We start from the raw sequence: 25,872 nt of genomic DNA, 5'->3' as shown, positions 1-25,872 counted from the left end.
TCTCGTCTAGAGTAAAGGTCATCAGAGCAGGGCAGAAGCTGGTCCTGGGTTATGGTATTCCAATTGCTATAGGGCTGTACGGGTAAGAATTCATGTTAATCAGAGGCTAGGCATTTAACAGACCGAGAAGTCTGTTGAGTGACAATATCTAATTGAAAGTTTCAGTCTTTTCCCATGCTACAAATGAAAATGTGTTATTGGAGAAAAAAGCTACCATTATATTGGTACCCTGGACTACAGATATGAGAGCAAAAGTGTTAACCAGATTTTCGCTTCTAAGGAAGCATCATGACAGGCTAAATCTGTGAGGGTTTATTATTGGTTGTTTAATGAAACAGGGTTTCCGAGAAATGGGGAGGAGCAAGTTCTATGTAACAAACAAAATGAGTCAACCATCTCTGAGAAGTTGATAATTCCCTCAGGGTCACTGAGATGCCTATTAGAGTTCTCTAAAATAATATGCTTAATCTGTGTGTAACCCCCAAGGAGCTTACTTGGTTCCTGGGGCTGTGTGTGCTTGTAACTCAGAGAGAGGTGCACTTTATCTAGGGGGAGGAGGGTCGAGGGCAGACTTAGTCTGCTAGGCAACCAAGAGGGAGACAGGAGAGACACTTTTGAGCAATAGGGGCCCCTGTCAGTCAGAGGAGGATAGTAGGGTGCCTGGCTGGCCAGCTGACACCTGCTCAGAGGAGGAGCAGTGTCTGAGAGAAAGGAGAAGGGTAGAGTCAAATAATTGACAAGTAAAAGCCTGGGAAGAAAAGGTAGCCTGTCCAGTAGGAAGGTCCTCAATGAGATGCCCATGCCTAGGAGCACTATGAGAGAGAAGAAGCCATTTTGGAGTAGTCCAGAGCCAGCCACTGTAAAGGGAAGGACTTGATGGGTGGTAAGCTGATGAATCCCAGGCCTGAATGCAGGGTTTTCCCTGAGAATGACCTCTGCGGACCTGGGAGCAAGATCCCGCAGTTTGGTCCTTTCCCTGTTAGAAGCAACTCCCAAGGTATGGAAATTTTTGGGGAAAATTCCCTACCCACTCAGGCTGGTAGTGCTCCAGCTCTCTAGATAAACTTTCTACAACCTGGCAAATACTGCTCTTGCTGCTAGTTCTGGGCTGCCTGCCTGCTGAAAGTGTATCTGAGTACTAGGCTAGGAGATCAGAGTTAAGATTTTAGTAGCGTTATTATAATTTGCACCTGCACCCCTTTGTGGTAAGACGAAATCTCAGCCTGATTCCTGCATGAAGAGCATCCCCGCCAACTGCGATTGTCAGCCCCTCTGCAGTTGCTGAGGAGTCCAGATTAATCTCTTAACCTGAGGATCATCTGTGGAGTTGTGAATGCACCATCCTTTAGTTAGATAGTCAGGGAAATTATTTGGGAGACCCCCTATTCCCTGAACTGTCTCTCAAGCTAGGAGGTAAGGGTAGGGGATTTTATTACCTGCTGCCTATCAAATTTATGGTGGGATTTAACATCTTATCCCAAATGAGTGTCTTTTGGGCTGTACTGAACTCAGGCAGCCAAGTTGCTTTGCTGCTACAGAAGATATTGTTGCCTCAGGTCACTGAGGGTCCCTACAAAGTCCACATACCAATGTGGCACTAAATTTTACTCTTGCTTCATCAGGTTACACAACTAGGGAAATTCATGGGTTGCATCAGTGTGGGCACCACTGACCTTGAGAATCGTGTTTTTCCCTGTTCTATTTACTTTCAGTTTATTACACTCTATTGACTATATTGAGTTTATGTTCTTTCTTGGGAGTATCCAACTGTTGGCAAGGAAGTGGGGGTTACCCTGCAGTTACAACTTTCCTTCTGAGCCGCCCTGGTTATCGTGACAGGATGTAGGATCCACAAAAACGCATAAGGAGATTGGCGCTAAAGGAGGTAACTGCGTGAATAGGGCCACTACATATGTTTCAATGGCCAAATGTTGTTACTTATTACCAAGAGCGGCGTCAGGGTTTTTGGCACCTAGGCGGGGGTCCTTCCACGCTCCCGGTCGTCGCCGTCAATTCTGCGGCGGGGGAGTTCTTCCGCGCTCCCGGTCTTCAGGGCATTTCGGCGGAGCGAGTGAAGGACCCACAGCAGAATTGCCGCCAAAGACCCGGAGCGCGGAAGGACCCCCTGCAGCCGAATTGCCGCCCCCCCCCCAAATCCTGGTGCCTGAAGCAACCGCCTAGGTTGCCTAAATGGAAGCGCCAGCCCTGCTTATTACCCTGCTGAATGGAGCTTTGGTAAGGAGTATTTGCCAAGCCAGTCTGAACTAGCTGGATACAATTGACTAAATATGCCAGCTCTTATCCTTATGCAGTTGTGTTAAACTTTTAATGAAGCAGTTATTTTTCTGGGAAATGTACTCAGTGTCACCGCTAAATACAAGGTGGACATACGTCTCTTTCCCTCAAAGAGACATTTGCCCTTATACGGGCAAGCAAAATAGTGTAGTTTAGAAGGAAGGTCAGCAATCCAAGATCTTAGCTAGACAGCTATTCTAGAAACAGTTTAAGTCATGCAATTAGCAAAAATTTAACAGAATCTTGAGATGCATCAATAACTTTTAGAAAAATCTGAACTAGTGAAAGATGTAATTTCTTGGTTGTTTAGAAAGTGTTGGCATTGAATTACATTTCTGAAGTCTCCTCTATAATACTGTAGTACAAACTAATGAGCAAAACGACAGAAAAGCCAAATAGCCTAATTGATAGGAAGCCAATTCAAAATCTTCATGCATAGCAGCTTCCATTGTTTTAATCTAATGAGTCCTCAGAAGGAAGAGTTGAGTGCATGGGAATTAAAGAATAACTAACTATAAAACGACTGACAGGTCCAGTTTTGGAGGAGAAAACATTCATTTTTTTTAATCGTTCTTTGCCTGCTCCTAGAATTTGGAGATTTTTTTTCCACCAGAATTCTATCAACTGAATGATTTCTTAGAGAATGTATTAAGAAATATCATGGGAAACAGGGTGGGGGTGAAGGGAGGAGGAAAAGGGAGATGCCCTGCATTCCTCTCTATTAAGTATTTATTTTATCACAATTAGCAATGTCTGTTTCAGTAAATAAAAATCTCAGTCTAGAGAGCAACTTCCAGAGGTTTCTTATGCCAAACTGGAATGATATGCAGATGATGAAACACCAACTGAATCAAACAGATGACATGTTTCTGCAGTTTCTCATTTTTGGAATATTTGTTTTGGCATAATATTTAGTAAATGGATGGGGAATCAGATTTCATGTAAACAAAGTACCATAACTTACACATTCAATGAATATCCATGACCTTATGAACATACACAAGTTGATGTCCTGAATTACTAGAACATAAAAAAAACTGCAAAGGGTGCAGCATGGAACAAGTTTTAGGAATACAGGAATTGTTATGCTCTTAGGTATCTCCGGCATTTCCCTGCATTTATGTCCAAGTAAATCTGGCAGCTCCTTGAGACACTGACCCTGGTTGCTCCTTCTCCTAAACTGGTACTGGCTGCTGCTTGCCCCAGACTGGGAGGGGGATCTCACTGCTTCTTGTGATCAGTAAAAAGGTATGCTCTGTTTGAGCTGCTGGCTCTAGTTGGTTGCCTTGCTCCCTGGCTGAGGGGACCCTGACTCTGCTCTGATTGCAGGTCACAGGGCCCTGTGGTGAGGGGGAAATGGCTAAAGTACCACACTATGGTGCTTTAGTCATAGCTCCAAAGGCCACGGATAAGTTGTTGGACTTTGTTCTATAATAGGATGAAATTTAATAGTGAAAAGTGCAAGGACATGTATTTAGGGATTAATAACAAGAATTTTTGTTATAAGCTGGGGACGCATCAGTTGGAAGTAACAGAGGAGGAGAAGGACCTCGGAGTATTGGTTGATCACAGGATGACTATGAGCCGCCAATGTGATATGGCCGCGAAAAAAGCTACTGCGTCTTGGGATGCATCAGGCGAGGTATTTCCAGTAGAGATAAGATGGTGTTAATACCGTTATACAAGGCACTGGTGAGACCTCATCTAGAATACTGTGTTCTGGTCTCCCATGTTTAAGACGAATGAATTCAAACTGGAACAGGTACAGAGAAGGGCTACCAGGATGATCCGAGGAATGGAAAACCTGTCATATGAAAGGAGTCTCAAAGAGCTTGGCTTGTTTAGCCTAACCAAAAGAAGGCTGAGGGGAGATATGATTGCTCTCTATAAATATATCAGAGGGATAAATACCAGGGAGGGAGAAGAATTAGTTAAGATAAAGGCCAGTGTTGGCACAAGAAGAAATTGATATAAACTGGCCATCAGGAAGTTTAGACTTGAAATTAGACGAAGGTTTCTAACCATCAGAGGAATGAAGTTCTGGAACAGCCTTCCAAGGAGAGCAGTGGGGGCAAAAGACATATATGGCTTCAAGACTAAGCTTGATAAGTTTATGGAGGGGATGGTATGATGGGATAGCCTAATTTTGGCAATTAATTGATCTTTGACTGTTAACGGTAAATATGCCCAATGGCCGGTGATGGGATGTGAGTTACTACAGAGAATTCTTTCCTGGGTGTCTGTCTGGTGAGTCTTGCCCACATGCTCAGGGTTTAGCTGATCGCCATATTTGGGGTCGGGAAGGAATTTTCCTCCAGGGCAGACTGGCAGAGGCCCTGGGGGTTTTTCACCTTCCTCTGCGGTGTGGGGCACGGATCACTTGCTGGAGGATTCTCTGCACCTTGAAGTCTTTAAAACATGATTTGAGGACTTCAGTAGCTCAGACATAGGTTAAGGGTTTGATACAGGAGTGGGTGGGTGAGATTCTGTGGCCTGCATTGTGCAGCTCAGACTAGACGATCATAATGGTCCCTTCTGACCTTAAAGTCTAGGATTCTATGAATACATCTCTAGCATTAGCCCTTCAGGATAGCTCTTTGATTAGAGGCCTGGAGGACTTTTAACCATTGAGATACCATCTAGTGTGACACAGATGACAGCAATGCAGCCTAGAGTATCTCCTCCACTCTCTCTGACCCTGATTCAACAAAGTATTTCATGTGCTTAAATCCCATTGAAAGTTGGACACATGCTTAAGTGCTTTCTTGAACTGGGGTCCAAAATCAGGAGATTCCTAGGAAGGAGCAGCTCAGAAAGCAGCTAACACGAGCTTCCTTGCCAAATTAGAAGACTTTACCATACAAATGAAAACTAGTAATCAACCTCCCTCTCGAGCTGCCAGTGGACAGGCAGATATTACAGATTTTAAAAATATTGAAAAAATGTGCAGCCAAGATTATTGATTTGCTGAATAAAAGTTTCCTAACTCTTGTGCTCCTTAACAAGCCTTGAGTCTTGAGCTTTATGTTCTACAAGGCCTTGAAAAAAATATTTCAACTCTGTGCTTGTGCACACACAAAGAGTCACTAGCATAAAATCCCGGTCGTTTCTTATGATTTTACTTGCCAAGATCAGGCAGCAATAAGTCATCACACTTTTGCTACCAAGGGACTCTGTTATATTAGTATTCACTAAACACAGAAATGATAAGCATGTTCTATAATAAATAATTTTGCATTTAAACAGAGTTACATACGTGCATGTTTGCTTATATAAAAAGTCCTTCTGTTGGTAATCAACAGATATCCATTTGCAAATATTGAAGTGTATCTACCATTTTTACTATAAAATCTGTGCATTTCTATTGAGATAGAACAAAATCAGTTCTATACCTGCATACAGTACCCCATTCATAGTGTCTAAAGTTACAGATTGCAACTTTTCATATTTGAAGTCCGGTCTACACTAAAATGTTAGGTCAACCAAGCTACTTTGCTCAGCAGTGTGAAAAATCTACACACCTGAGCAATGCAATTAAGCTGAGCCAACCCCCAATGTAGACAGTGCTAGACTGACGGAGAAATTCTTCTGTTGACCTAGCTACCGCCTCTCGGCAATGCAGATTAACTACAGGGATGGGAGACCCCCCCCTCCCATCACTGTTCTGATTGTCTATGCTGAAGCATTACAGCAATGTAGTTGCAGTGTTTCTAGTGAAGACAGACAGTTTCTAACCCTTTAACCATGGAGGTTAGGACCTTTAACCATGGAGGTTATTTACCCCATTGCCACACCCACAACTCCAAGTTTCTTTTGCTCTGTAGCCATTTCTGGTATGCCCATCCCAGCCTGTACTGGAGCCAGGAAGAACAGGACTGTTCTCTCTCCTCTCACTCACACACCTACTCACCCTGTTCCTTGGAAAACCAATTATTGTGTATTACCCCCGTTATATGCTTAGCATCCAGGAGCACAAGGAGCTGAAATACAAGTCACTCACAAACTTTATTTCCTCCATGATGAGGCAACATTGCATTGATCTATCTACAGGAAAAACAAAACATTGCCCCCTCTCACAAGACAGTAGCAAGTGGACTTCATGGAGTCTCTGGCTTTTCTCCCTTTTCAAGATTTTAGAAAAGGTGGAGTTAATTCTTTGTTTGGCTCAAGTCTTTTGTTGTTGTTGTGGTTTTTGTTGTTTTAAAGCTTGTCTGTTTTTTGGGTTGATGTTTTTGTGTTTTATTTATTTGCGGGTAGAGGCAAGGAGGATGTCAGTGTTGTGACAGTTTCCTCTTTTTCGGAAAGCTCTTAGTTATTACGAGGAAAAAGCCTACTATGAAGAATAAGAGAGGAATCAGATGTTAATGCCTAGACAGTTGCCAATACTAGATTAAGACAAATTAGACATTCCAATAATTGAACATTTGCTTCTAAAATGTACACACCTTCTCCCACCCTTGAACATAAATAAAACCACATTTGGTCAGATAAAACAGGCTCATCTTTCACTTTTCCACACCAGCACTGCAACACTAGTTTTATTGCTCAAGAAACAAACAATTAGGAAGAATGCAAGATAAATAAAAACAATTATAATTCAGAGTTTAAAAAAGAAAACAGATTTTATCCAATTTGTTTTTAAGATAGCACCTTTCATGAAAATTATCACAAAAGGCTTTCCAGGGAGAAATAGAATAGATGCATATAAATTCTAGTCTGTTTTTCTTACTTTTAACATGCATCCTAATGTTCTTTTTAGATACCTCTAGCCTTGGGGCAACTAAAGTAATCCCAACAATGTTAATATTTCTTCTAGAAATGCAATTGCAGATAACCCTTATTTTTTATACATGCTTTTTTTGCAAGGAAACCAAGTTCTACCAATTACATAAATTAACGTTTGATGCAGCCCTGCCAAAATAGCACAGAACTGTAATTAAGCAATAAACTTTGGAAACTTAAGTGAAAGTTAACTATTTTCAATCAGGTTTCAGAGTAGCAGCCGTGTTAGTCTGTATCCGCAAAAAGAAGAACAGGAGTACTTGTGGCACCTTAGAGACTAACAAATTTATTAGAGCATAAGCTTTCATGGACTACAGCCCACTTCTTCGGATGCACTTCGGAAGAAGTGGGCTGTAGTCCACGAAAGCTTATGCTCTAATAAATTTGTTAGTCTCTAAGGTGCCACAAGTACTCCTGTTCTTCTTATTTTCAATCATTCAATTAAATAGCACTCTTCATCTTCTATGCAGGGAGAAATAGAGAGTTTGCATGGGTGCTCAGACAAAACAGTGTACAACCTACATGGACTAACTTTCTGCAAATGAAGTAGCCACTTGAAAAAAGTAAAATATCCTCTTAGCTGTACAGATGTCAGTTTAAACTGGTGTGATACCGTCAGAACCCAGAGACCAAGAAAGCTTGTATCATTTACAAACAAACCCACTTTGAAAAATATTTTATGACCCTTTCACTCATAATTTCAAAACCTAAGGAAAAAAGTGAGCTTGGAGACTAGGTACATCCTCTCTGAACTGAGTTTGTATTCATTTTTACTTTAAAAAAATATTTATTAAAAAACCTTCTCATTCATCTATTTTTGAAAAAAAATGAAGATATCTACGGTTTTCTCTTGCTACCATTTGCTTTTTATCCTGCGATTTTTCATGTATCTGTTTACTGGATTCATCTATTAAGTAATTGTTAAAGAAGCACATATTTTTTGTACGCCTCTGTGTGGTCACAAGTCTAAATAAAAAAGGACAAAACTCTGCTGTACAGAATTTTATTTTTTTTTGGGGGGGGGGGGGGGAGAAGAAGAACTTAGTTCATATGTGGGCTGAAAGTGGTATTCTGGCCTCTCACATACATTTAATTACTGTATTCTGGTGAGGATGGTGACCATCCTAGAGACACTCAATGCACGGATTCCTAGTCAGATTACTAAGTGCTATATTTGAGTCATAGTTTGGAGATATCCTTTTCCTCTACCATACATATCAAATACCATTTACTCCACAGTAGATCTGAAAATTTCACTTTCAAAGGCAATGGGGCAAACTGTACTAATAAATAGTTACTTTTGTCAAATTGTATATTGTGCTACATTAGAGTCCATGGATTATGAACATTACCAAGAAGTAGCTTTTTTATATATGCAAGTTATATATCCAAGGGTCCCCCCACCCCGCCGCTGAGCCTGAGTGTCTTTATTGCATGTTGAGGGGGGCCTCAGCAAGAAAAAGGTTGAGACTCCCCGCTGCACTAGGCTATGATGCCTCCTTTAGATAGTAAAATTTATTTGGGTTCTTAACAGTTTTTTCTTCTTGAAAAGAGTTCTTAAAATGATTAAGGCAAAGATTTTCAAAAGTGACTATTGATTTCAAATAATTTCATGTGCCAAAGTGTTTTCAAAATCAGGAATTAAATATGTAATGTACAGCTTGGTTAATTGGTAAATTTAGGCTAATTATTAGGAATGGCTTCCCTTCAGTAAGAGATATAAAATTACTCAACATTAATCCAAGCAAATCATCTCTGGACATGACAACCCATCTCTGGACACACAAAAGACTACAAGAACAATCCTGCACAGTCAGAGAATCTGACTGGATGACCTAGCAGGACTTTTCCATCTTTTCTGATTCTGTGATTCACATTAATCTGATACTTTGACGTATGACTAGGTGTGTACGTGGCGGTAAAGGGGAGGGGAAGAAGGAAACTGGTGTGTGCATGTGTAGTGGTGGGCGCCAGACCTGGATTCCCCCCCTCCCCGCCCCCATCGCTCTGGCCCCCACTACCTCCCTATTCACCTCTCCATCCAGGGCTTAATTTTTCCCCCGGCTTCCTGGGGCTGAGTGAGTCTACTGTGAAAAGTGGTATTTGTAAATATCACTTTTCACAGCAGCAGACTTACTAGCTAGCAAATCTTTAAAAAGCAACCAAAATGCAAAACAAGCAAAAAAAGACAAGAACATGCAAAGCACCTTGTGTTTCTATTCTGTTTAGATCCAGAAAAGAATAGAAAACTGTACATTATTTTTATTATTGAGTCTGCAAAAGACCCCAACATAAAATAAATTACAACGATTTGAACATGTATGTGTTCATATTTTATTTGTTCTTCCTAAAGTTAATTAAGTATTTTAGGAAAAATTGTCAGAGCAGCTATCAGCAAGAGTTGATGGCTGCACTCTGAGGCCACGAAAAATCTGTTGTCAGAACTCCTGCTGGAGGAGTTGCAAGCAGCAGGGAGAATCTGAAGGTCAAGATGTAGAAGGGAAATTGGGGGGATATAATCTAACTGCTTTGCATTTTTTTCACAATGTAAAGTAGCTTAACTGACCAGTTTGTTCTGGCTGCTTTGTGCTACTGGTGCATAAAGCATACAGCCTACAGCACCGAACGTCGGCCATAAAAAGCTGGAAAAAAATAAGATTGATATTTCAGACCTTCACATTATTAGAAATATCATAATATTCTCTTTGCGTCTCTCATTTACTGTTCATATATTAAAGCTGTAATAAAAAAAGAACTCCCAGCCAAAACTGTATTAAGGTGAAGTGAGGTGGACAGTAAACATCAATAATATAAGGTAAAACACAATTACAGAGATGTTGCAATTATTCCAAAACCAATCATTTTCCTTGGGAAATTCAGAGTAAAGATTTTAAATTTAAAAGAAATCCAAACACATTAAAGGTATGGAAATGCAGAGTTTGGGCACCAAAACAGTTTTATCGCAGCCCATAGGGACACAGTGGAGGGGAGGGGGAGAATCTCATGTGTCTCTAAAAATCAGTTTAATCTAACCTAGAGCCATAAAACACTAAAAATAATATGGCTATTGCATAGTGTTATTGCAGGGCAGAGTCAAGGTTGTTTGGGTTCCCTGTGTATTCTATTCAGTGTAGCGAGACTGATGTTTTTAACACTGCTATCTGATTGTAGTTAATCCTTGTCAGTGGAAAAGAACAACACTTTAGACTGACACCAGTTAAACAGATCTAGATCTGATGCTTAGTTAGTAAAAATTACTACATCACAAGAGGATGGGGCTGAGGAAAGAAAACACTAACTTAGAACAGTTCCCATTAAACCTGTGTTTATAAGCTTCTAAAGCAAATATTGAAACAGAAAAACTACTACAAGGAAGGGTTTCTGTGGGTCCAAATATTTAGCTTAATATGCAGTACATTTGGAGCCCTCAAAGAAAAAAAGTGTGGATGCTATGCACCAAGACTATATTAAATAATTTTTATCCTCAACCAATAATTTATCTACTTCTCTAACACTACATTTTAAGAGACTGTGATAATTTCTGCTATGTATTGCAAGTTTATTTTGATACAATGGAAGAAAGTTTGACTTAAGAATTAAGACACTGAAGAGCTCTTGAACTCTGTTACACAAAACGAACATAACCACATATTACAATGTTAAGAGCCTTAGTGTAGACTGCCCTCTGGTTCCAGCAGCCATTTTCAGCTTGCTTTAGACTTGCTCAAAGTACACTTTTGCCACCACTCTTTCTAAAATAGATCTAAACACATTTGTCCTGGTTAAATCATTTTCAGCACCAGCTCTGCTGCATCCGTTGCTGACACCTGTTACTGTCAAAGAGCAGATACTCGACTAGACAGTGTCCTGTGATTCGTTGTGAAAATTTCTGTTTTCATTACATTAGAAAAGTCTGCTTTTTAAGACACTGTTCTCAAACACAAAAGGGTCACCAAACTCAGTAGGAGTCAGAGGGGCTATTTAATGCACTGTTAGGAACACACAAGACTGGTTAAGCAGCCTCAAAGACAAGCACTAAAAAGCCAATTCTGCAAGTCTTATAGGATCTCCTTTTTAATTTTTTTTTAAACTGAAATTGCCATGACCTGCTGCTAATTATTCAATACCATCTCAGATTCTAGGTAATTATTTGGGATGTTCTAAACCTATTGTTTATGTCTGTGCATGCTTAAATCTAATAAATAGCAGTTCAGATAAGAGCAGGCCTACTTGTATCAATTTTTCTTCAACCAGAAGTGCTATGTTGCCTTGATTTCTTTGTGACACTGCCTGGAAGGAAACAGTTAAGTCACCACTGCTTTGGGTTCTCAAAACCCAGGTAACATATGCCAATACAGCAACTTGAAGTGATTCCTCTTTGAAAATGCAAAAGGATTTGTTTGTTTTTAAAACAGTTGACCATGCTATTTATAAATTTCTTAAAGATTAGCATATACTTCAAGTCTCATTTTGAGATTTGATAAGAGAACAGTAATAATGAGAAAATTAATATGAGCCAAGTTAACCTGAGAAGTTCTTGTCTCTCTATATATGATGTTTGCCTACTCACAATGAAAGTGGATATTTTGCTATACTCCCACCACCAAATTTATGTCCTCTTATGGGAAAGGCCCTACCAAAAGCACACATGGTCCATTTTGGTCAATTTCACAGTCCTTGGATTTTAAAAATCGTAAATTTCATGATTTCAGCTATTTAAATCTGAAATTTCACGATGTTGAAAGTGGAGATCCTGACCCAAAAAGGAGTTGTGGGGTGGTCAAGGTTATTGTACGGTGGGTTGCAGTACTGCTACCTTACTTCTGCGCTGCTGCTGGCAATGGCGCTGCCTTCAGAGCTGGGCAAATGGAGAGCCCTGGCTGTTGGCCAGGAGCCCAGCTTTGAAGGCAGAGCCACTGCCAGCAGCAAGGCAGAAGTAAGGACAGCATGGTATGATACTGTCATCCATAGGCGCTGATTCCATGTGTGCTCCGGGGCTGGAGCACCCATGGGGAAAAATTGGTGGGTGCTCTGCACCCACCGGCAACTCCCCGTCCCACCCCCCCCGCCCCAGCTCACCTCCACCTCTTCCCGCTTCTCCCCCTCCCTCCCAGTGCTTGCCGCCGCGAAACAGCTGTTTCACGGCGGCAAGCGCTGGAAAAGGGGAGGCGGGGGAACGTGGTGCGCTCGGAGAAGAGGTGGGGCGGGGATTTGGAGAAGGAGTCCAATAGGGGCAGGGAGGGGGCGGAGTTGGGGCAGGGGTTGGAATGGGGGCAGGCAGGGATGGAGTCGGGGCGGGGCCGGAGGGGTCCGAGCACCCATCGGCACCGGGAAAAGTTGGCGCCTATGCCGTCATCCTTACCTCTCTGCACTGCTGCCTTCAGAGCTGGGTGCCAGCCAACAGCTACCACTCTCCGGCCACCCAGCTCTGAAAGCAGCGTGGAAGTAAGGGTGGCAATACTGTGACACCCCTAAAATAACCTTGCAGCCCCCCGTAACTCCCTTTTGGATCAGAACCCCCAATTTGAGAAATGCTGGTCTCCGTCATGAAATCTGTATATTATAAGTTAAAAGCACACAAAAATCCAGATTTCACAGGCAGAGATCAGATTTCATAGTCCATGACGCATTTTTCATGGCTGTGAACTTGGTAAGGCCCTACTTATGGGACAGAACACTGACTTACAGTTCTGTGATCTAACCTGGGAAAGCTCCTAAAAAGATTTTTAATAATGCAACTGGGAAACACTTCTAATGCAAACAAAGATAAAATGAAGGTGGTACACTGTTGCAAATATATTTTGAGCTTTGGACTTCTATAATACTTTTGGACAAGTAATCAGAAGGAAATAAGTAATTGTTGAATTGCTCATGCAGTGTTTAAATTTCTCTAAAATGTATTTCCCTCTCCTTTATTATCCATCTTAAAATTAACATTCAAAGTCTGTTGTAATGACAACCTTCATTCACTGGGAACACAGGCTCAGTTTTAATCATGTAGGTGTAACCATATGTGCTTGAGTGAATGAGTCAAGGCTGGAGATTTTGACACTCCACTTCCCTCATATATGTAGCCACAGGAAATATTATAGTTATTGACCCTTCTGTTGCAGTTTTATAGGTCTCATAAGTTGACTCTCCACCAATGCTGGTCAAATACTCAAAAAAGGCCTTTAAATACATTGTTCTACATTAGCTGATACAAGTGAGCTGTGTCTCTGTCTTAAATGAGTAAACATGGATAACCGTATCTGACTAGTTAAACACACATTTTAAATAAGTAAATGCTAAGTGGGATCTATTTTAAAAAGTCTTGTTAAGCTGTAGCATAACTGTTAATCTAGGAATGTGATGGTATGATGCAGAATAATACTTAATTGTAGATACTAATGGCACATGAGATCCTGTAAAAATGAAGCGCATGCTGACTGGTTGCTGCTCTCAGAACTTCCTGTCTGAACACAAACGTGGTCTCCAAAACGTCTCATCTTCCTTTCCTACTTAACCCCAGAGTACTTAAATTCCTCCATGTGCCTTCTTGCCCATTTAGGAAAGCTTAGTTGTTTCCTTCCCACCCACTCATCCACATAAAGATTAATTACTTTCTTAACTAAAATTTATTTAATACAACTGAGTGGATTGACAAGGTGGGGAGGGAGAAGTTTTGAAGTTGTGGTAGCCATGTTTCTTATGGGGACATAGATGGAATACTTGAGAGTGGTAGCTAATCAGAATTCAAGGACTTCCAGACTAAGGTAATTTCTCAGTAACTGTAATCCTTATGGAAATCAGACACGTTGGCTAAAGAACAGAAATTTGACTCAAAAGTGTACAGTTATGAGTTAGTAACAGTATATTAACTCTACTATGGCTGACCAAAACAATTTTATTTCAATATAATTATAATTTTCATGCTTATCTAAAGCATCTCTAGATGGAGGAAAATCTGATATTCCAAAGATGTGGAAAAAGTGAACTAAATTTTCTCCCTTTGTTTCGAAAATGTTGTTATTTTCATGCAAAAAAAGAAAAACAAGAGAACACACAGATACACCTCACACATATACATATCACAGCTAAATGTTACTCCATGAGAAACATGGTTGGTTACTGAAAAATTCTGGAAGTAAATTAAAGACATGCAGCCATTTCTCAATATTCCAAACTGGCACAGATATAAGGATTCTATTCAGTAAAAATTAGTCAAGCCCTTACATGTTGCTTGTAAGTTTGGAGATATCCCCTACATAGCCAGCCAGCGTATTCAGCAGCAGAGTCAGAGCTTGTCACAGGTAACCTCTTTTACATCAACTTTTGTTTCTATGAAACCAGCTGAAGTGATTAGAGATGCATATTCTGAGATCTACAGCTGTTTCACCAAGGACGTGGGTAGTGAGGCAAAGTATATCCAAGACTGGTATAAACCACATCAACTGACCCCAACTTACTGGACAGAGCCCTTAATAAAGGTATGTTTACATCAAACGGTGATGCTTTTTAAAGGAGCCATGACGCAGATCTAAAAATTCATTTTAGTCGACAATGTGAAAAACTATGTATGTATAAATAAGCTTGGACAATTTTCTATAAATCAAGTGGCAGCTACTCATTTTAAGCACTGTAATAAAAGTTGACTCATATTTTAGGAACATTTTACAATTGATTATGGCTGACAGGAATAAGGCCCCAACTGTGTGTTATGTAGGAGACATTTACAGATAACTCTAGCTGCTGACTGATTCGCATAGCACATTTTGAAATCTGAACAGCAACAGTAACTGAGTGAAGAAGTTACAAACCCAACATTGTAGTGTTTACTCTCCAATAATAAGGTTGTTATTTTCTAAACACATTTCAAGGTAGAATGTTCTGTTTTTGATCCCAAACAGCCAACTACTAAAATACTGTAGTAGTGTAAAAATTCAGTTTTATCTCGAAGTCACTAGAGTTCAACTTGGTCCTAACTGGGAACTGTCTGGACTTAACAAGAACAAAACCTGGCTCCCTGCAAGGGCCTGCCCACTCTTTGAAGTACTGCAGCTGTGCTGCTGCAGTGTAATAGACATTACCTATCCTGATGGGTAAGGCTGAGAATCACTCACGGAGGTCCTGGCTTCTGTGACTTTCTGTGACCTCTGTGAATTTTGCAGCAGCAGGTACAGCTAACCCCAGGGCCATCCCAGCAGCTGGGGAAACCCCAGGGCCAGCCACACCATTCACTGCTCTGGCAGTCCCAGGCAGCTGGTCCCTGGGGCTGCTTCTCCTCCCGCCCCCCCACCACCACCCCAGCAGCAGCGGCAGCGGGGCCCCGCGCTCTTCTCCCCCCCCCCCAAAAACAGCAGTCCTCAGGAGCGTCCCCCTCCCAGCAGGTAAGATTTAGTCACAGGTATTTTTAGTAAAAGTCATGGACAGGTCACAGGGCCATGACTTTTTGTTGATTGCCCATCACCTGTCCATGACTTTTACTAAAAATACCTGTGACTAAAACATAGCCTTATTGATGGGTGAGGGTCTCCCATCAGCGTAGATAATCCACCTCCCCAAGAGGTGTAGAGGGTGGAGGGGTTGGTCAATTTAACTACTTAGCTCAAAGGTGTAGATTTTTCACACTCCTGAATGACAGCTTTTTTAAGTGCACACCAGGTCTTAGATTTAACGAAAGACAGAAGTAATGTTTTATCAGTAAGACATTTAATGACCCAAGCACTTCAATACTAACTCAATACAAACTTTCACTCATGCTGTTTACCATGTACCTTATTCAGGCTACCATCTCCCAGGTTTCTCTTTCAGCCCATCATTAAATTTTACTTTCACATGAAAGCATTCCTGGTGGTAAATATAATGGTTAAGCAATTTTTCCAATATATTTTAGGTTATTTAATATTATCCATCAAATTGGAAGTGGTTGACACACTGCATTTTGTAACAAGAACTTGCGATCCAATGTGATTTACTTCAAACAAACACTAACTAAGGAACATTTCATTCCCACTGAGAATCAGGATGACTATATACGCCTTATCTTTATCACTGAATTATGGCAAAATTTTGTTTGTTGAAGCCCCACCAGCACATTTTAGAGCAAGGTTGTTATTTCCATGTTTTGAACAATTTTTTCTCTAGCAAATTATTTTCTTTCTGAATCATTTATACATTCCACTACTCAAACACCACTTTAGTACAACTCTAACAATACGTTTTTGGGGGGTTTCTATCTGAAAGTTACTCATCTGTAATTAAAGCTCTTTGAGAAGATTGCTCTCCTAGATTCATCTCCATAGCTTTAAATTTCAGTGAGACTTAAACAAATTTAAAATTAAGCATGTTTAAATGCCATTCCTGAATATGAGTCTTTTCCTATATATTAGCACCTTTTACTCGAACATACTCTGCTCCTTTCTGTAGGAAGCACTCACAGCAGTGGCTGAGCGAGGATAATCTGGCCCACTGTTAAGACTTTTTTTCTGTTCAGCAAGTGAAGAAAAAGCCCACACAAGATATGTTTGACCTAAAACTATTTCTTAATATGGCTATTGTTTGGAGTACAAATACCACCTAGGAAGTGTCCTATACAAATATTTAAACAAAATCACAATGTGAATCTCCAACGGCAAATATTAGATGAAGATGCTAAATGATGGTATCTAAGTTGGGTACTAAAAATTTTCAACGACAGTTTTAAAAAACCCAATACCGTAACAAAAACCACTTAAATTTTAGCACGCAAAGTTTATCAGCAGTTCAGTTTGCTCTTCCGTTTCCTGAACCTCTCATTCAAGACCACTTCCTTAGAATGAGCACAGCATTTAGTTGTGCTTCTCATGCAGTTGTCACACTTTAGCAAAAGCTAAGTGAGTTACTGCTGGATTCTTTTCCCTTAAAAGCAAGTTCAAGTGATAATGCAAGCAATAAGATTGGTGTTGAAAGCCATGCCATGACCATCATGTCAAACACAGGAGCAGATACTATTTCAGTGTCTAGTCATCTCTCTTCAAATTTTTCTTTTCAGTTGAAGTAAGGGTTTTTGGGAGTATCTTTTATGCTGTTCAGCTATTAGTAAGTCTTTGTTCTTTTTTCTACCATAGTGTATCATGAAGCATCAAGATCTCTATTAGTCTTGACCTTTTTAGCAGAAAATATTTAAAATGAAGTATGAGAGTTTTTTGACTAATCAGAATGCAGTATTTTCTGGACTAATATTGAACCTAACATTTCACAGGGATCTTGCTATATAAACAGTAATGTTGAACTACAATAAAAACAAAATTAGAGCAACTGCGAGTGACAGAGTGAACATTCCAATACTCTGCAGAAATGTACTGACTACTCTTTCCCTAAATTGAAAGGCACCAAGGATTGATATAGTCTATTTCCTACTCCTTCAATGTATTGTGCCAAGCTGCTAGTCAATCTGTATTAAAAAAATTTAATAGTCATAGTTGAGTGCTTGTGAAAGGTGCTGGTATGACAGTCATGCAAAATGAAGTAATCAGCACACACAATACTGAACTTTAGGACTGCTAGACCCGTGAGGGTGGTTATTAGTACTAAACATAAGGATGGTTTTGCACAAGATCTGGACTGAGCCCAGCTCATCTCACATGTAATCAAACCACCGTCAGACTTAACAACCGTCACTCTCAATCAAGGCTGGATTTTAAAAGTCATTAGAGGCTACCATGCCTATGTACTTTTTGTACAACATCACAAATGTATTTTTATCTTTTTCTTAACTAGCATTCAGAAGATGTCAACCTTTTTTTAAAAACAAACTAACAATTTTAGGTACAGGCTTGAGATTTTAAACTGGGTACGTAGGACAGTCACATAGCCAAAGAGTAGAGTTTATACACTAAGCGATAGTCTCTCAGTTAATGAGAATTTAGTGCTCATTAAAGACTACTGGGAGTGATGCATATGAACTGGGAAGGGAATACACATACCCTCTATGCTTTCTAGGCTGAAATTACCCACTCAAAACCAAATTTTAAATTAATATTTAATGTATTACCAATATCTCATCTAGCAACCAGGTAACAAAAATTCTCAACTGAGATTTACTGTAGGATCCATTTGCCTCTGACACTTCTTTTTAGCAAGAACAATTTAGTTTCTTAAGTTTATAGACAGAAAAAACCCAAACCATCTTCACACTGAACTGTGAAGTGTTATCCTTAGAACACACCATTTACTTTTTAATAATTATATATAACATATATACAATTTAGTTTTATATACCCATCAGCTTGTATGCTCCCCCTTCAATCTAGGGCCTGTTTTACTTAGTTGAAGAAATACTGGCCATGATGCTGTGATCATAGCCTAAATTTAAGCACCTGGATAGCCACCAAAGTACAGCAGAAGGGACCTTGGTTTAACGCCTCATTCAAGAGATAGCACCTCAGGTGCTAACTGAATCAGATGTTGAGTGTTATCCTTACCTTTGTTTCCCTGCCATTGGTTGTTTTTTCTCATCACCTTGGAGTTTAAATGTATACTTGCTTCTTTTCTTTTTTTTAAGCTTTTAGAAAACGTTACAAATGCATAAATTATGTAAGTACGTTCTGCATAGAGTGTAAATGCATAGTCCAATCTTATAGTAATATAGCTAACATTAATGAAGTTTGCGAGTGAGATTAGTGCTTAGTAAAGCTAGAGACAAATGAAATACTGTCTCAGCTAAACATAGGGAGTATAGCTTCCCTACATAATTGAAGAACTCTGTGTAAGCTCATAAGCTTGTCTCGCTCACCAACAGAAGTTGTCCAATAAAAGATATTACCTCACCAACCTTGTCTCTCTAATATCCTGGGACCAACACTGCATAGTACATTTAAATGACTTGCAGTGGCCTGTCTAAACTTCTCCTTGACCAGACAACATTTTTTTCCTATGGTTTTGTGATTTGAACAAACTGGAGGCAGCAAACCAGACTGACGCCAAACTCATTTTTCACTTGTAACTAAACTAGAATTTTAACCCAGAGGAAGAAGGCAAGGGGAATAATCCATTGTACCACCACATTTGTAAAATGTCAAAACTTCTATCGTTTACCACAAAGGCAATATGGCTGCTTATCAGCAATGATCTATTTTGTATAAATAATATTAAAAAAATATGTAACAAGCTGAAAACTTTAAAAATGATTAAAGTTGATTTGGCTTTTGAATCATTGATTGCTGCAACAAAACTTTCTATTCATGAATTTCACATCAAACCACATCTTATAACTTTGTTTTGGGTTGCCTAATTTGCGATTTATGTATCTTATTCTAGGAGTTTTTCCAAGCTTGTTCATATCTCTTACCTTGTGCGGCCCCCTATTTGTCAGAGTAGTAATGTGGTTTCCCCATAAACACACTCCTGTCAAGCAGTTAAATTCTAAAGAAATCAAACTATTGATGGCTCTTTCCACATCAGCATGTCTTCTTAAATACATTGTGTACAGATAATTCTAATCTGTAGCTAACACAGGATGCTCATTGCGTAACATCCTGCAGAAGGACAGTTATACAGTTATTTGCATCCAGACCCATTGATTTATATAAACGCACTTAGGCAAGGACTAGCTGGCAAAGTTTACACAAGTTCTGCAGTACCATCAAAAACAATACTGAGTTTTGAGAACTGTCACTAATTATGCCAGGGCTTGCTTAGAGTTCCATAGTTAAGGTTCAGCTCAGCTCTAAATTTATGAAAAATACTGAATGTCCTCTCTGAAATTAATGAAGTTGCAATTATCCCAAAAATAGATATTTTCTTCAGGAAATTCAGAGATAAGGTGACTCAAGAAAGGAAAAGAAAAATGAAAAAAAAATGGTGTCCTTTTAGAAATCAATTTAATCTAATCAGGCACCACAAACATTATGAGGAAGGCACATACACTTACAGTATGGTGTCACTATAGGATAGAGTGAAGGTTGGTTGGGTGCCTTAATTGTGCATTTTCCATACCTTAACATGTCGGCATTTCTTTTAAATTTGATCTTAACTGAATATCCTGAAGAAAACAAGTGGTCTGGGGATAATGGCAACATCCCTGTAATGTATTTTGCCTAAATTACTGATCCATAATCATAAATCTAAACTCCAATTTAACATATAAAGTGGGTGCCAAAGTGGGTGCCTAACTGGTTGGAAAATCATTCCCAGAGAGTCATTATCAGTGGTTCACAGTCATGCTGGAAGGGCATAACAAGTGGGGTCCCAAAGGGATCAGTTTTGGGTTCAATATCTTCATCAATGATTTAGATAAAGGCATAGAGAGTGTACTTATAAAGTTTGCAGACAATACCAAGCTGGGAGGGGTTGCAAGTGCTTTGGAGGACAGGATTAAAATTCAAAATGGTCTGGACAAACTGGAGAAATGGTCTGAAGTAAATAGGATGAAATTCAATAAGGACAAATGCAAAGTACTCCACTTAGGAAGGAACAAATCAGTTGCACACATACAAAATGGGAAATGACTGCCTAGGTAGGAGTACGGCGGAAAGGGATCTGGGAGTCATAGTGGATCACAAGCTAAACATGAGTCAACAGTGTAACGCTGTTGCAAAAAAGGCAAACATCATTCTGGGATGTATTAGGAGGAGTATGGTAAGCAAGACACGAGAAGTAATTTTTCTGCTCTACTCCGCACTGATCAGACCTCAACTGAAAATATTTTGTTCAGTTCTGGGTGCCACATTTCAGGAAAGATGTGGACAAATTGGAGAAAGTCCAGAGAAGAGCAACAAAAATGATTAAAGGTCTAGAAAACATGACCTATGAGAGAAGATGGAAAAAATTGGGTTCGTTTAGTCTGGAGAAGAGAAGACTGAGAGGGGACACAACATTTTCAAGTACATAAAAAGTTGTTACAAGGAGGAGGGAGAAAAATTGTTCTTCTTAACCTCTCAGGACAGGACAAGAATCAATGGGCTTAAATTGCAGGAAGGGCGGTTTAGATTGGAGATTAGGAAAAACTTCCTAATTGTCAGAGAGATTAAGCACTGGAATAAATTGCTTAGGGAGGTTGTGGAATCTCCATCATTGTCCAAACTACTCTTAAAAATCCCCAAACACCTGTCAGGGACGGTCTAGATAATACTTAGCCCTGCCTTGAGTGCAAGAGAGTGGACTAGATTACCTCTCGAGGTCCCTTCCAACTCTATGCTTCCATAGTTTTCGTCTGGGAAATTAATATTGGAACTTAAAATGACAAAATTAACGTCAATTTCACTAACAACTGAAGTTTATATAAAAAAGTTTATTTTTTAAAGCTCTTTTGTTGGTTTCCATTCTAAAACCAACTCAGATTATGGTGTGAACTCTTTTCATTCTTTATTACTCATCGAACCCACGGCACTTAATTTTGTTTATCCTGAATGCAATATATACAGGTTTAACAACTTCTTTAGGCATGTTGACAATTGGCCTTTTTGACAATTGGCAAAAAAAGTCCGTCTACACTTGCAAAAAAAATAAAAAAAAAAAAAATAAAAAAAAAAAAAAAAATCACACGAATTATTTAGGTGTCCAAATATGAATAAAAAGCCAAACTTTAGATAGTTGTTTATTTTTTTTGGCCAAGTATGTATCTAGAAATTCCCCTTTAGTTCTAACTAATATATGAAGCTCTAAAAAAATTTGTAAACAAATGGACCATGGGGGATGATTTAAGACAGTGTTTTTCAAACCGTGGGTTGCGACCCAGTACTGGGTCGCAGCATGTCAGGCACTGGGTCACTTTTCTCTGGTCAACACCGCTGACTGGGACGTTAAAAGTCCTGTCGGCAGTGCTGCCCAGCTAAGGCAGGCTAATGCCTACCTTTTTCGACACTGCGCTGTGCCCCGGAAGTGGCCAGCAGCAGGTCCAGCTTCTAAGCAGAGGGGCCATGGGGCTCTGCAGGCTGCCCCCTCCCCAAGCACCGGCTCCGCACGCCCATTGGCCAGATTGGCTAATGGGAGCTGGGGGGGGGGGCAGTGCCTGAGCCGCCTAGGAGCCAGCCCTGGGCACAGCTTCCAGGGTGCACTTCCAGGGCGTAGCGCGGTCTGCGGTGCTAGGACAGGCAGGAAGCCTGCCTCTGCACCTTGGCATTTTACTGCACTCAGATTGGCACATAATTTAATAGATTGAGATAACACACTGGACAAAGTTAACATTTCTAACCATTGGTCATTTGAAACAAGAACTATTTCCCACTGTGTAGCAGTACAAACTTAAGAAGAACTTTCCCCTAACTGACACATTTACTTACTATGTTCACTATGGCTCAAGTTTAGTCAGCTGATGTCAACTACAGAAGGGGAGTGTGTAGCCTTCTGTCATCTGTGCAAACCATAGGTGGCTTCTGTTTGAAATCTGAGCAGTATGTGCTTCTGCTTAGATCTCTGTGATAAGTTTTACTAGAACAGAGTTTCACATGAAATTTGACTTCAGAGTTGAAAAAAAAAAAAGAAATGCTCCAGCATGGACAATTTATTCACCCTCACAAACCTCCCAAATCCTCTGAGCTTACCTCCTCCTCCAAATACAAATTCTGATCCCCCTCCCTCCCAATATTACAGCCAATACCTTTTCTGGCTTCTTTGGATCTTATCTCCAACTCCCGTTTAGGCCCTCTTACTTTGACAGAGGAGGGAGGCTCCACGGGAGAGTTACAACTAAACATGCATGAACAATTTTCCAGCAACACATTTGACCTGTTAACAATCTCAAGAATGTTTTTCTCATCTTCAATACAACTTTTAAACATTGTTTTAAACACAAAAAAGTACTCCGTACGCATAATATGCATGATGTTGTGTTAGCTTGTTTGTTTAAAAGATAAACAGTTAAATTTTGAAATCTGCAACATTTGGTAGTGTCATTTTTCATAACACATGGCAACAAGATACTTCAAGGCCATGCTCTGAGGACTAGACTGTGTCCCACCTGACTTGAAACCATAGTCACTCAAAACTATATTGTCTCTCTAGCATCAAATGATTTAATGAGCCCTTCCTTAATTACTGGAAGAGTTAAATATATCAACATGAAACTTAAACCACAAATAGTTAAAGTTCTTCACAAGAATGCATAATATAAAAAAAAAGTTAAAACTACGAACAATGGTAAATATCAAAAATGTTTTATTTTCTAAAACATTGGTGGATTTAATGCTTGTGAGAGTAAGGGAAGAGCAGCAGGGGATAGACCCAGGCATAAAACAAGTAGGCTTAGTGAAAGTTTTCTAACATGGAAATGCACTTCAACCTGACCTGCAACACCCTTGCTACTAGTGCCTTGGGCCTCATCAACAGATACTGTCAGTCATGCTGTTTTGGTGATGTCCACAAGGGATTAGGTTGAGACCACAAAAGTTCTTTTCACATAAAACCTAAACAGGATTTCAGTCTAGATCTCTAGAGGCTAAAAAGCTAGTCCCCCATTCTAACAGTTGTAAGCACTCCACTATGCTTTTGACTGTCTTTCAAATGGAATTTCCTATTTAAAGCTGACAACAGATAAATGATTCTTTAATAGTTAATCCAACCAATGAACACAACAGCCAGCTAATGGACATTTTTCTTTCTATATAGCAGACGAGTCAGTTTTTTTTTTCCACTGAGCAAACAATTTGTATGCAGTTTCTGTAGGCTGTTAAGTATAGTATTGCAGAATGTCATGCAACATTAGGTAAAGCAACATTTTTATACACACTGAAATACCACATAGGGGTTTTTTTTTTTTTTGACTATTTGTATGCTTGTATATAATTTCCATCATATACACACAGGCTGTTGGAATTTATGTAAACTTTCACAGTGAAAAATCTGATCATGCAAATGCCTTTAGCAACTGTCTAGATAAAGGTCTAAGTTTCCAAATAGAAAAAGCTCCTTGCACTGAATTCCGAAGTGCTCTTTTTAACTCACAGTAAGTCAATTATACTCTATATATTTTATAAATAGCTGTTTCTACCTCATCTCCCAGGTAGTGTTACTTTCAAAGACAGATACATGATAACTCAAGGAGAAGTTATGGGCTGGATATAGGTTTGTTTGGTTTTTCGGGGGGGGTGGGAAAGCAGGAGGTCAACCTAATCAGAATGGTCCCTTCTGGCCTTAAAAATCTACGAAAAAAGCAAGTTACATATGTTAATCGGTATATTAGGTGTTCTTTTGCCAGACAAAACAATTTTTTTTCTTTAGAGGGGAGGAAGGTGAGGAAAAAAGGTAGGCAATTTAATTACTTTTCATTGCAAATTTATTTATAACATTTAAAGTTTTATCCCGAAACAATAATAATAAATAATTAAAAAATAAATAAATAAAAAATCCTCCCAAGCTAAAACCATTAAATTTAAAGTAAGCTTTAAACCGTTTTTATAAACTTCAATAAGCAAGATTTTATAGCTTTAAAACAATTAAAATACCCACAACTTGTATATGCTGAACACCACAACTGGTAATTGTGTTTTGCTCTAGATTTTTCTAATTTCACCAAAGCTGCTACAAGTGAAAATTTTCAGATCCTAAACAATACCACCACTTATTTACTTCATGTTGGCACCTCAGTAAGGAAATATTTTTATAGTTAAGAAAACAACCAAGTGTTTCCAGGTATAAACATGTCAAAATAATAGCAACAATTTATTTTGAACCATCATTGCTCCCTAGGGACACATGGATATCTCTAATGTTAGTCCAGTTCAGACTGGGCATGAAATTAGCTCTCTTTTCAGAGTTCTTCTCTGTTAGTAACTTTAAATCATTCTACATACATATTCTGCCACCTGTTGCTAGCAATTAGTGGGGCAACTTGTTTGAAAAACTGTTTTCCCTCAAAGCACATTTATGTTCAAATATGGGAAACATACATGCATGTTTAGCTCTTACATCCTGTGCATAATTTTTATGCCAAGTTGGCTGGTTACTACAATATTTGGTCTTTAAGGGGGTTTCTCCCTCAGACCCTAACTTCTCCCTTCACATGATTCTAAAGTCTGAGCTAATTCCAGTGACAGTCAATTCGGTGTACAGTAACCAGCATGATGAAGAGCCAACAAATAGAGGGGGACAGACTCCCAAGGGATCCCCCCAGAGGAAGGAAAAGAAGCCACAGGTTGTAGGGCCCCACTGACTTTAACAGACTGACTCGCATGATTATCTAGGTTACTGAAGCAAGATCTAGAAGAGCAAGACTTGACTGCTGCGTTTGCTTATCTGCAAATAATCAGATGCCTATCAAGTTAAAACAGTTCAATTTCCTGGGGAGGGAACTGTGCACAGCGTGTGCAATAAACTGCCCCAAGACTCTTCACTATATTTTAGACAAACGAGCAAAGGACCCAACCCAGGCAGGACAGAAAAGGCGAAATCACCCGGAGAGCGGCTGTATGCCGGGTCGGGCTGCTCTGAATACACACACGGATCTATGCGGGCAGAGCCAGCGCCGCCGGGGCAGCTCGCCGCGTGTCCCGCACACGCCCGGCCGCGGGGCAAGGCTGCGAACCCCTCGGCACTGCAGAGGAAGGGGCAGAGGGACGCGGTGACTCGCCCGGACAGCGAGACTGGAGCAGCCAGTGCCCTGTCCCCGCAGCCTCCTCCCGGCACTGGCGGCGTTAATGGAGCAGCCGGTACCCAGGCCGGCCGGGCGCACCACTTACTGTGTGCGGGGGCAGGGCGCAGCAGCACCGAACCCCGCGGAGGCGGCAGGTCCCTGTGCAGCGCGTGCGGCGAGTCGAGGCGAGGCGAGTCGAGTCCCGGCTGGGATCTGTAGCTGCCAAGACCTGGGGGAAACTCCCTCAACCGCCCCGGTCCTCACGC

The 25,872-nt window shown here is 40.1% G+C and overlaps 1 protein-coding gene across 1 annotated transcript in view; it reads right to left on the bottom strand.

Annotated features, from left to right (window-relative positions):
- TNFAIP8 (TNF alpha induced protein 8) overlaps positions 1 to 25,856 on the bottom strand; it is an 82,135-nt gene extending 56,279 nt beyond the window's left edge. The window contains exon 1 of the mRNA XM_005300160.4: positions 25,713 to 25,856. Within this exon, the coding sequence (XP_005300217.1) occupies position 25,713 (1 nt within the window). The 5' untranslated portion in view covers positions 25,714 to 25,856. The remainder of the gene's footprint in view (positions 1 to 25,712) is intronic.
- Positions 25,857 to 25,872: the final 16 nt, after the last annotated feature.

Source organism: Chrysemys picta, chromosome 6 (genome assembly GCF_011386835.1).
Source record: "Chrysemys picta bellii isolate R12L10 chromosome 6, ASM1138683v2, whole genome shotgun sequence".
NCBI lineage: Eukaryota > Metazoa > Chordata > Testudines > Emydidae > Chrysemys > Chrysemys picta.
This window is presented reverse-complemented; position numbering and strand designations above follow the sequence as displayed.